General features: G+C 41.1%; 3 protein-coding genes across 5 annotated transcripts in view; all 3 read right to left on the bottom strand.

The window, feature by feature from the left end:
* Window positions 1–1,487: 1,487 nt before the first annotated feature.
* LOC118102973 (selection and upkeep of intraepithelial T-cells protein 5) lies at window positions 1,488–5,461 on the bottom strand. The gene is made up of 7 exons (XM_047338972.1): window positions 4,930–5,461; window positions 4,240–4,593; window positions 3,910–4,117; window positions 3,616–3,683; window positions 3,391–3,504; window positions 2,600–2,825; window positions 1,488–2,565 (listed from the first exon to the last, which is right to left on the bottom strand). The coding sequence occupies exons 1-7, from the start codon at window positions 4,976–4,978 to the stop codon at window positions 2,163–2,165; spliced, it is 1,422 nt and encodes a 473-aa protein (XP_047194928.1). The 5' UTR covers window positions 4,979–5,461; the 3' UTR covers window positions 1,488–2,162.
* Window positions 5,462–7,311: 1,850 nt separating this feature from the next.
* LOC118102972 (serine/arginine repetitive matrix protein 1) lies at window positions 7,312–9,236 on the bottom strand. 3 transcript variants are annotated; one of them, XM_047338953.1, is made up of 4 exons: window positions 9,145–9,236; window positions 8,840–8,907; window positions 8,632–8,745; window positions 7,312–8,082 (listed from the first exon to the last, which is right to left on the bottom strand). In XM_047338953.1, exons 1-4 carry the CDS (start codon window positions 9,189–9,191, stop codon window positions 7,418–7,420), a joined length of 894 nt encoding a protein of 297 aa, XP_047194909.1. In that variant the 5' UTR covers window positions 9,192–9,236; the 3' UTR covers window positions 7,312–7,417. The 3 variants fall into 3 exon arrangements, 2 of the variants coding, with proteins under 2 accessions (XP_047194909.1, XP_047194908.1); XM_047338952.1 differs by lacking the exon at window positions 9,145–9,236 and adding an exon at window positions 9,038–9,131; XR_007032411.1 differs by having other exon boundaries at window positions 7,313–8,082; window positions 9,051–9,167.
* Window positions 9,237–9,305: 69 nt separating this feature from the next.
* LOC118102964 (L-amino-acid oxidase) overlaps window positions 9,306–10,485 on the bottom strand; it is a 24,470-nt gene continuing 23,290 nt past the window's right edge. Inside the window, exons 10-11 of the mRNA XM_047338971.1 lie at window positions 9,596–9,824; window positions 9,306–9,350 (exon numbers count right to left, since the gene is read on the bottom strand). Of these exons, the coding sequence (XP_047194927.1) occupies window positions 9,306–9,350; window positions 9,596–9,824 (274 nt within the window). The remainder of the gene's footprint in view (window positions 9,351–9,595; window positions 9,825–10,485) is intronic.

Genomic DNA, 10,485 nt, shown 5'->3' with positions numbered 1-10,485 from the left:
AAGCATTGGACTCAAATAAAACAAGCAAATCCTGTGTTAGAGTCCCCTCCACGGACCAAGAATGAGCCTCTTCTGCTATCTCTGATGAGGGATACACAGTATTTTTGCCGTAAGTTCTTCATGAGACTGATATTGTTGGACTAAGTACCAGTTAGACGACTGCCTGCCTGCCTGGTGAGTGGTCATGGTCTTAAATTGCACAATGCTTGGCTATGGCCCAATACACAGACATTCCAAACATGAGGAAATGATTCTTCACTGACACCACATGCAAAGCGCAGCGGGCACGAAGAAGCATTAACATGTCTCAATATGATCTGATCGCGGTTACTCTCGGTCTCACCTCCAGACAAAGGGATCGGGCTTTTGCTCTGAGCTGTAATCTCATTTTAACTGTGCAGTACTTTCAGTGCGGTTTCGATGGTTTTGTCTGTGCAAGCGCAATCACTTTGTACGTGCAATCCTTTTCACATTGTAAATATTATTACTATTTTAATATTTTCCTTATGTTTCCTTATTTACTCTTTAAACCGATACTTCTTAGTTATCTTATCTTATCTTGTCGACGAAGGTTCTCTCAAGTCGTTTTGAGACATGAAGTCGGGAAAATTGGGTTCGGACAATTTCACATAAACGCAGCTGGGGATTGTCTGGGTCAGTGTTTTCGTTTTTTCATCACATCGACTCTGGTGTCAGCTGCTAAGAACAGAAGTTCTCAAATCTCACCGTCTTTCCTTTTTTGGGGTTGTGTACTTTGATCTTTACAAAGGGAAATTCTAGAGTCCCAACATCAAACACACACACACACACACACACACACACACACACAGTAGGAAACGCTGGAATACTAACCTCATACAATCATAAGCATCTTGTTCATCGAGCTATTTTTGTTAACAGAGGCAGAGAGTCCATTTTATTTATTGTTTTGGTTGTTTGTGGTTTATTTTATTCTTGTTTTATTCTTTTTTTTTTCATACAGTGATATCTGTAATAATGCCGCAAGTTAGAGGTTTCCTTGCACAGTTTACAGCTTTAGTTCTCTGAAAATGTATTTTCTTTCCAAGCAAAATTGGCGTATAAAACATGGTGCACTTACATTTTTTTTAAACTTTTCATTGTTGTTAAGTCCCATGGAAATAAACTAAAACTGTTTAAATGAATCCTATCAACAAGAATAATTTGTGTAAACCTGATGCATAATATTCCTTTGTACCGTAGAGCTCTATTGTTATCTGAAAACTGCTGCAATGTAGTTAACTTTAACATTAACCTGCACAATGCCCCCGACATCTCCTGCAAGTCGGTATGAGTTACTCGAAGAACAGAAAGTGCTCACATGAATCATTAAAGTCACCTCCTAACGTCCAGAGTTCACATATCTTAAGGAGGAACCAAAGCAAATGTAGTGGTCAAAAAGTTTAGGGTGACAGTTGAATGCGGGTTCACCACATATATCCAGAATAAACGGGACGGGAGGCTGATGATTCCAGAAAAAGAAAATTTATTCAATTATTACAAATGATTTAAAAAGACTGATCGAACAGCACAGGATCATGTGCAAAGTATGGAGTCCTGGCCTGTACTTGATATAAATAACAGATTAAAAGAGAAATTAAAGGCTCCAGACCCAATTTAACAAAGCTAAAATATCATGCATAAAACAAGCACAGCACACTTTAAGAATTCCAACACTGCAAGCGATATTATACAATGAAATAACAAACAAACAATTGGCGTCCACACCTGCTGCGCCCATGCTACACTTACTTACAGGACCGGCAGTGGGGAGAGGGAGAGAGAGAGAGAGAGAGAGAGAGAGAGCGAGGATTGACCCCATTACACAAAGAGGGAAAAGACCAGTTTTGTACCTGGATTCCTGAACACTGACCCAAACTTGCACAAAAAAAAAGCAAAGTTCAAACAACATTGGGCTTCTGACAAAAAAGTTTCCGCAGTGAATATAGGTTTGAGTGTCATCAGCATAGAAGTGATAAGCCATATATAATAATAGACCTTTTTTAGCACCAGTAATGCAAACTTTAGATTTTTTTTTTTGAAAACCATCCAAACTCCCATCCCGCTGTCATTAAAAACCCTTTCAGGTGGAGCTTAGCGGGCCGCCACATCCAAGGTGATCAACAGGAAACACTCATGTGTCTCTAACTCAGCAGCAACTGCTCTGAGTCTTCAGATAAATCTGCCAGGACACTGAAACGGTTCGGAGTCACAGCTGAGAATGAGTTCCTGCTTAGATTTAGATTAGGGCGCGGGACAGACAAACTCTTGGAACGTCTTACAGGCCCATTCTCTGAAGTGTTTTGAGTAGGATCGGACGACACAAGGACACGATACGGTGAAAGAGATGGACTGCGGCGTCTTCCCATTGGGCGGTCCGGGGCAGCAGTTTGCTTCCGGACGCCAGGTTTTGTATCCTTCTCCTGGGATAAGCTGCCGGATTCTGAAGGGTTGTTGTTGGAGGAGGCCCCTGGTTTTGGATTGTTGCCATTGGGAAACTGGTGTGGGTAAATGGAAATTGAGACGTCTGGTGAGGGTTGGGAAGGACTGACGCAAACGTAGGCTGGTCGGGCTGGCGTGCGCAGAGCTCTGTGTCGATCTAATGCGTTTCAGTTCTTCAGTTAGTCTGCTAATGATCCCTTCTTTCTCTTGAAGCTGCGACTCCAGTCCCTCCATTTTTCTTAGAAGCTCACTGGTGACGGTTGGACTGCTGTCAGTCTGGCTTACCCGCAGGTCAGACTTTGCGTCCTTGTAACTTGTGCTTTGTACTGATGGCTGATTGCTCTCTGGAGGTATTTTTCTTCCCGCTGTGTGAACACACAAAAAAAATCAGCATTTTTTATTCCTGACATTTCGGTGTTGGTACAATTAAAAATAGCAGCTTCTGAATTATTTTAAATGCTAACTCGCAATGACAAACATTCTCTATTTAGAGCTTTTCAATTGGTCCTTTTTTTGGTCTTATTTTTTGCCTGACTGCTCGTTGGAAAACAGAGACAGATAATTTTTCAAGAGCAACGATTAATTGCTGGATCAAATAAATAATCGCTCAACTAATATAATAAAAATAGTGATTATAAGCTTCCTACATCATTCATAATGATAAGTGGATGATTACATCTCTGCACATGCCACAACTACTGTTCTTTTATTAAATCAAATAAAAAGCAACGGTGCATCAACCTTTTGACAAAGGCAAATGTTTTATCAACAAAGTACAGAATTTCCCGAAAGATGCCAAAACACGATATATACATAACATATACAATAATATATATAATTCAATACAAATCTGTCTTTTAAATTATTTGGCTGAAGATGCTGGCGGCGATTTTGTATCTGCAGGTAAAAGGAAAAAGGTTTCTGACTTACCACAGTAGGAATATATTTTATTCCTAAAAAAACAGAGGAGGAACCCGAATCCAAACCCCACAGCAACAGCAACAGCAACGAAGGACCAAACTGTGGAGGACTTCGTGTCTTTAGCTGAAACAACAGTTTTTACCCACATGTTATTTCAGAAACGTTATATACTAAATAATAATTTATTAATGACTTGTTGCAATTAAAAAAATGCAGTCTAGAAGCGCACCAGACCTTCTGTAAAGTAAATCTGTGCATCTCTGGAGTAGCTTGTGTGAGGCTGGTGAACTCTGCAGGTGACCCTGAATAACACAGAAGATAAAAGAATTGAGTTTGCGTGGCTTCAGTTCACAGATGTAGAGTATTCTCCTGGAAGAGATGACACTGATGTTGTTTCATAACATGGAAACTCTTGTAACACCTGAAAACATTACCTCCATGGTGGAGATAAGAAGATGTGACTGCTTCCCAGTGGAGCCAGATAAACATCTCCTGTTAGAAGGTTTGAGAATGAAACTTAAAATGAACCTGTCGCTCTCAGTCGGCACTGTCACTCTCCCTGTGAAGGTGAAACATCCGCTGGAATCTGGACGTCGCTTTGGGTCTTCAGCATCGATGACCTTTTCTTGATGGTCAAGAAACGTCATGTGAAGCTGCGGCAGCGAGCTTTTCACCTCACACTGCAGAGTCTCTACATCACCCGGAACAACTGAGAGCTTTGGCTCAGTGGCAGCACCTGTAAACGTCCAATATTTCTGTTAAGAAACTTTTCTTTTATATTGATCATAAATAGAGATCTCCAGTATTTCACAAAGGTATATAAAAGATTTTATGACAGATAAATTCGACTGGACGTACACACAATGAGCTCCAGTGTTGTGACGACCTTCCGATGCCTCCCATGGAAAATACTGCATTCGTGCTTTCCTGCATCCGAGGGCCGCACGTTTGAAATCCTCAAAGAGATGTTTCCGTCTTTCACTTCGTTCAGGAAGAGACTGGTCCTGAACTGGAAGTCCAGATTCTTCATCTCGAAGGTCTCAAAGTGGTTCCGGTACAGAAAGGTGATGTTTTTTGGGTCCAGACCCTCCTTGGACCACTCCACCGTTGGGACGTCTCCCTTGGGGGCATTGATTTGACACGGCAGAACAACCGCCTCGCCAGCAGAGGCCTGAATCTTCTGCACCCTGTCATCAGAGGTTTCCCTTGAGACTAAAAAGACACATAAAACATGGCGCACTCACATTTTTTTAAACTTTTCATTATTGTTAAGTCCCATGAAAATAACCTAAACTGTTTAAATGAATCCTATCAACAAGAATAATTTGTGTAAACCTGATGCATAATATTCCTCTGTACCATAGAGCTCCATTGTTATCTGAAAACTACTGCGACGTAGTTTACTTTGCTGCTGTGAGTAAACAGTGTCCGACCAAACGCAACTTCCTCTTGTCTGTGTAACATTTGCTAAAAACTACAATGCCAAGATGTTCTGGGTAAAAAAGAGAGAAATCCAGTGGAGCATTCAGATTAAACCGTCACACACACCTGAACAACTGGACAGCAGAGCAGCGACCAGGACAAGACGAGCGTTCATGGCAGAAACAGACGTGTTACCGTTATGTGTTGTTTTCTCAGAAGGAAGAATAAAAGTGAGCGGTTAGAAAACTAGTTTCACTTTCCTCCGACGCACGTGACACTTCCGCCTCGGTGACGTGTTCATTGTTGCTGGGAAATAAGCAAACTGATCAAAACATACTGATACACAGTTACAACACCTGGAAACTTTACAAAGATTTACATAGAAGAACTGTAAGGTAGACCTGCAATAAGGAAACTAAACAACTACTAGAAAAAGCATTGGACTCAAATAAAACAAGCAAATCCTGTGTTAGAGTCCCCTCCACGGACCAAGAATGAGCCTCTTCTGCTACCTCTGATGAGGGATACACAGTATTTTTGCCGTAAGTTCTTCATGAGACTGATATTGTTGGACTAAGTACCAGTTAGACGACTGCCTGCCTGCCTGGTGAGTGGTCATGGTCTTAAATTGCACAATGCTTGGCTATGGCCCAATACACAGACATTCCAAACATGAGGAAATGATTCTTCACTGACACCACATGCAAAGCGCAGCGGGCACGAAGAAGCATTAACATGTCTCAATATGATCTGATCGCGGTTACTCTCGGTCTCACCTCCAGACAAAGGGATCGGGCTTTTGCTCTGAGCTGTAATCTCATTTTAACTGTGCAGTACTTTCAGTGCGGTTTCGATGGTTTTGTCTGTGCAAGCGCAATCACTTTGTACGTGCAATCCTTTTCACATTGTAAATATTATTACTATTTTAATATTTTCCTTATGTTTCCTTATTTACTCTTTAAACCGATACTTCTTAGTTATCTTATCTTGTCTTGTCGACGAAGGTTCTCTCAAGTCGTTTTGAGACATGAAGTCGGGAAAATTGGGTTTGGACAATTTCACATAAACGCAGCTGGGGATTGTCTGGGTCAGTGTTTTCGTTTTTTCATCACATCGACTCTGGTGTCAGCTGCTAAGAACAGAAGTTCTCAAATCTCACCGTCTTTCCTTTTTTGGGGTTGTGTACTTTGATCTTTACAAAGGGAAATTCTAGAGTCCCAACATCAAACACACACACACACACACACACACACACACACACACACAGTAGGAAACGCTGGAATACTAACCTCATACAATCATAAGCATCTTGTTCATCGAGCTATTTTTGTTAACAGAGGCAGTCCATTTTATTTATTGTTTTGGTTGTTTGTGGTTTATTTTATTCTTGTTTTATTCTTTTTTTTCATACAGTGATATCTGTAATAATGCCGCAAGTTAGAGGTTTCCTTGCACAGTTTACAGCTTTAGTTCTCTGAAAATGTATTTTCTTTCCAAGCAAAATTAGCGTATAAAACATGGTGCACTTACATTTTTTTAAACTTTTCATTGTTGTTAAGTCCCATGAAATAAACTAAAACTGTTTAAATGAATCCTATCAACAAGAATAATTTGTGTAAACCTGATGCATAATATTCCTTTGTACCGTAGAGCTCTATTGTTATCTGAAAACTGCTGCAATGTAGTTAACTTTAACATTAACCTGCACGATGCCCCCGACATCTCCTGCAAGTCGGTATGAGTTACTCGAAGAACAGAAAGTGCTCACATGAATCATTAAAGTCACCTCCTAACGTCCAGAGTTCACATATCTTAAGGAGGAACCAAAGCAAATGTAGTGGTCAAAAAGTTTAGGGTGACAGTTGAATGCGGGTTCACCACATATATCCAGAATAAACGGGACGGGAGGCTGATGATTCCAGAAAAAGAAAATTTATTCAATTATTACAAATGATTTAAAAAGACTGATCGAACAGCACAGGATCATGTGCAAAGTATGGAGTCCTGGCCTGTACTTGATATAAATAACAGATTAAAAGAGAAATTAAAGGCTCCAGACCCAATTTAACAAAGCTAAAATATCATGCATAAAACAAGCACAGCACACTTTAAGAATTCCAACACTGCAAGCGATATTATACAATGAAATAACAAACAAACAATTGGCGTCCACACCTGCTGCGCCCACGCTACACTTCCTCACAGGACCGGCAGTGGGGAGAGGGAGAGAGAGAGAGAGAGAGAGAGAGAGAGAGAGAGAGAGAGAGAGAGAGAGAGAGAGCGAGGATTGACCCCATTACACAAAGAGGGAAAAGACCAGTTTTGTACCTGGATTCCTGAACACTGACCCAAACTTGCACAAAAAAAAAGCAAAGTTCAAACAACATTGGGCTTCTGACAAAAAAGTTTCATAGTGAATATAGGTTTGAGTGTCATCAGCATAGAAGTGATAAGCCATATATAATAATAGACCTTTTTAGCAATGATGCAAACTTTAGATTTTTTTTTTTGAAAACCATCCAAACTCCCATCCCGCTGTCATTAAAAACCCTTTCAGGTGGAGCTTAGCGGGCCGCCACATTCAAGGTGATCAACAGGAAACACTCATGTGTCTCTAACTCAGCAGCAACTGCTCTGAGTCTTCAGATAAATCTGCCAGGACACTGAAACGGTTCGGAGTCACAGCTGAGAATGAGTTCCTGCTTAGATTTAGATTAGGGCGCGGGACAGACAAACTCTTGGAACGTCTTACAGGCCCATTCTCTGAAGTGTTTTGAGTAGGATCGGACGACACAAGGACACGATACGGTGAAAGAGATGGACTGCGGCGTCTTCCCATTGGGCGGTCCGGGGCAGCAGTTTGCTTCCGGACGCCAGGTTTTGTATCCTTCTCCTGGGATAAGCTGCCGGATTCTGAAGGGTTGTTGTTGGAGGAGGCCCCTGGTTTTGGATTGTTGCCATTGGGAAACTGGTTTGGGTAAATGGAAATTGAGACGTCTGGTGAGGGTTGGGAAGGACTGACGTCAAACGTAGGCTGGTCGGGCTGGCGTGCGACAGAGCTCTGTGTCGATCTAATGCGTTTCAGTTCTTCAGTTAGTCTGCTAATGATCCATTCTTTCTCTTGAAGCTGCGACTCCAGTCCCTCCATTTTTCTTAGAAGCTCACTGGTGACGGTTGGACTGCTGTCAGTCTGGCTTACCCGCAGGTCAGACTTTGCGTCCTTGTAACTTGTGCTTTGTACTGATGGCTGATTGCTCTCTGGAGGTGTTTTTCTTCCCGCTGTGTGAACACAAAAAAAATCAGCATTTTTTATTCCTGACATTTCGGTGTTGGTACAATTAAAAATAGCAGCTTCTGAATTATTTTAAATGCTAACTCGCAATGACAAACATTCTCTATTTAGAGCTTTTCAATTGGTCCTTTTTTTGGTCTTATTTTTTGCCTGACTGCTCGTTGGAAAACAGAGACAGATAATTTTTCAAGAGCAACGATTAATTGCTGGATCAAATAAATAATCGCTCAACTAATATAATAAAAATAGTGATTATAAGCTTCCTACATCATTCATAATGATAAGTGGATGATTACATCTCTGCACATGCCACAACTACTGTTCTTTTATTAAATCAAATAAAAAGCAACGGTGCATCAACCTTTTGACAAAGGCAAATGTTTTATCAACAAAGTACAGAATTTCCCGAAAGATGCCAAAACACGATATATACATAACATATACAATAATATATATAATTCATTTAAATTATTTGGCTGAAGATGCTGGCGGCGATTTTGTATCTGCAGGTAAAAGGAAAAAGGTTTCTGACTTACCATAGTAGGAATATATTTTATTCCTAAAAAAACAGGGGAGGAAGAAGAATCCAAACCCCACAGCAACAGCAACAGCAACGAAGGACCAAACTGTGGAGGACTTCGTGTCTTTAGCTGAAATGACAGTTTTTACCCACGTTATATACTTAATAATAATTTATTAATGACTTGTTGGAATTAAAAAATGCAGTCTAGAAGCGCACCAGACCTTCTGTAAAGTAAATCTGTGCATCTCTGGAGTAGCTTGTGTGAGGCTGGTGAACTCTGCAGGTGACCCTGAATAACACAGAAGATAAAAGAATTGAGTTTGCGTGGCTTCAGTTCACAGATGTAGAGTATTCTCCTGGAAGAGATGACTGTAGATGTGCACTGATGTTGTTTCATAACATGGAAACTCTTGTAACACCTGAAAACATTACCTCCATGGTGGAGATAAGAAGATGTGACTGCTTCCCAGTGGAGCCAGATAAACATCTCCTGTTAGAAGGTTTGAGAATGAAACTTAAAATGAACCTGTCGCTCTCAGTCGGCACTGTCACTCTCCTGTGAAGGTGAAACATCCGCTGGAATCTGGACGTCGCTTTGGGTCTTCAGCATCGATGACCTTTTCTTGATGGTCAAGAAACGTCATGTGAAGCTGCGGCATGGAACTTTCACCTCACACTGCAGAGTCTCTACATCACCCGGAACAACTGAGAGCTTTGGCTCAGTGGCAGCACCTGTAAACGTCCAATATTTCTGTTAAGAAACTTTTCTTTTATATTGATCATAAATAGAGATCTCCAGTATTTCACAAAGGTATATAAAAGATTTTATGACAGATAAATTCGACTGGACGTACACACAATGAGCTCCCGTGTTGTGGCGACCTTCCGATGCCTCCCATGGAAAATACTGCATTCGTGCTTTCCTGCATCCGAGGGCACGCGTTTGAAATCCTCAAAGAGATGTTTCCGTCTTTCACTTCGTTCAGGAAGAGACTGGTCCTGAACTGGAAGTCCAGATTCTTCATCTCGAAGGTCTCAAAGTGGTTCCGGTACAGAAAGGTGATGTTTTTTGGGTCCAGACCCTCCTTGGACCACTCCACCGTTGGGACGTCTCCCTTGGGGGCATTGATTTGACACGGCAGAACAACCGCCTCGCCAGCAGAGGCCTGAATCTTCTGCACCCTGTCATCAGAGGTTTCCTTGATACTAAAAAGACACATAAAACATGGCGCACTCACATTTTTTAAACTTTTCATTATTGTTAAATCCCATGAAAATAACCTAAACTGTTTAAATGAATCCTATCAACAAGAATAATTTGTGTAAACCTGATGCATAATATTCCTCTGTACCATAGAGCTCCATTGTTATCTGAAAACTACTGCGACGTAGTTTACTTTGCTGCTGTGAGAAAACAGTGTCCGACCAAACGCAACTTCCTCTTGTCTGAGTAACATTTGCTAAAAACTACAATGCCAAGATGTTCTGGGTAAAAAAAGAGAGAAATCCAGTGGAGCATTCAGATTAAACCGTCACACACACCTGAACAACTGGACAGCAGAGCAGCGACCAGGACAAGACGAGCGTTCATGGCAGAAACAGACGTGTTACCGTTATGTGTTGTTTTCTCAGAAGGAAGAATAAAAGTGAGCGGTTAGAAAACTAGTTTCACTTTCCTCCGGCGCACGTGACACTTCCGCCTCGATGACGTGTTCATTGTTGCTGGGAAATAAGCAAACTGATCAAAACATACTGATACACAGTTACAACACCTGGAAACTTTACAAAGATTTACATAGAAGAACTGTAATGTAGACCTGCAATAAGGAAACTAAACAACTACTAGAAAAGCATTGGACTCAAATAA

This window comes from Hippoglossus stenolepis, chromosome 23 (assembly GCF_022539355.2).
Source record: "Hippoglossus stenolepis isolate QCI-W04-F060 chromosome 23, HSTE1.2, whole genome shotgun sequence".
In the NCBI taxonomy this organism is placed as follows: Eukaryota; Metazoa; Chordata; class Actinopteri; order Pleuronectiformes; family Pleuronectidae; genus Hippoglossus; species Hippoglossus stenolepis.
The sequence above is the reverse complement of the archived record's forward strand: the minus strand, read 5'-3'. Positions and strand labels throughout refer to the sequence as shown.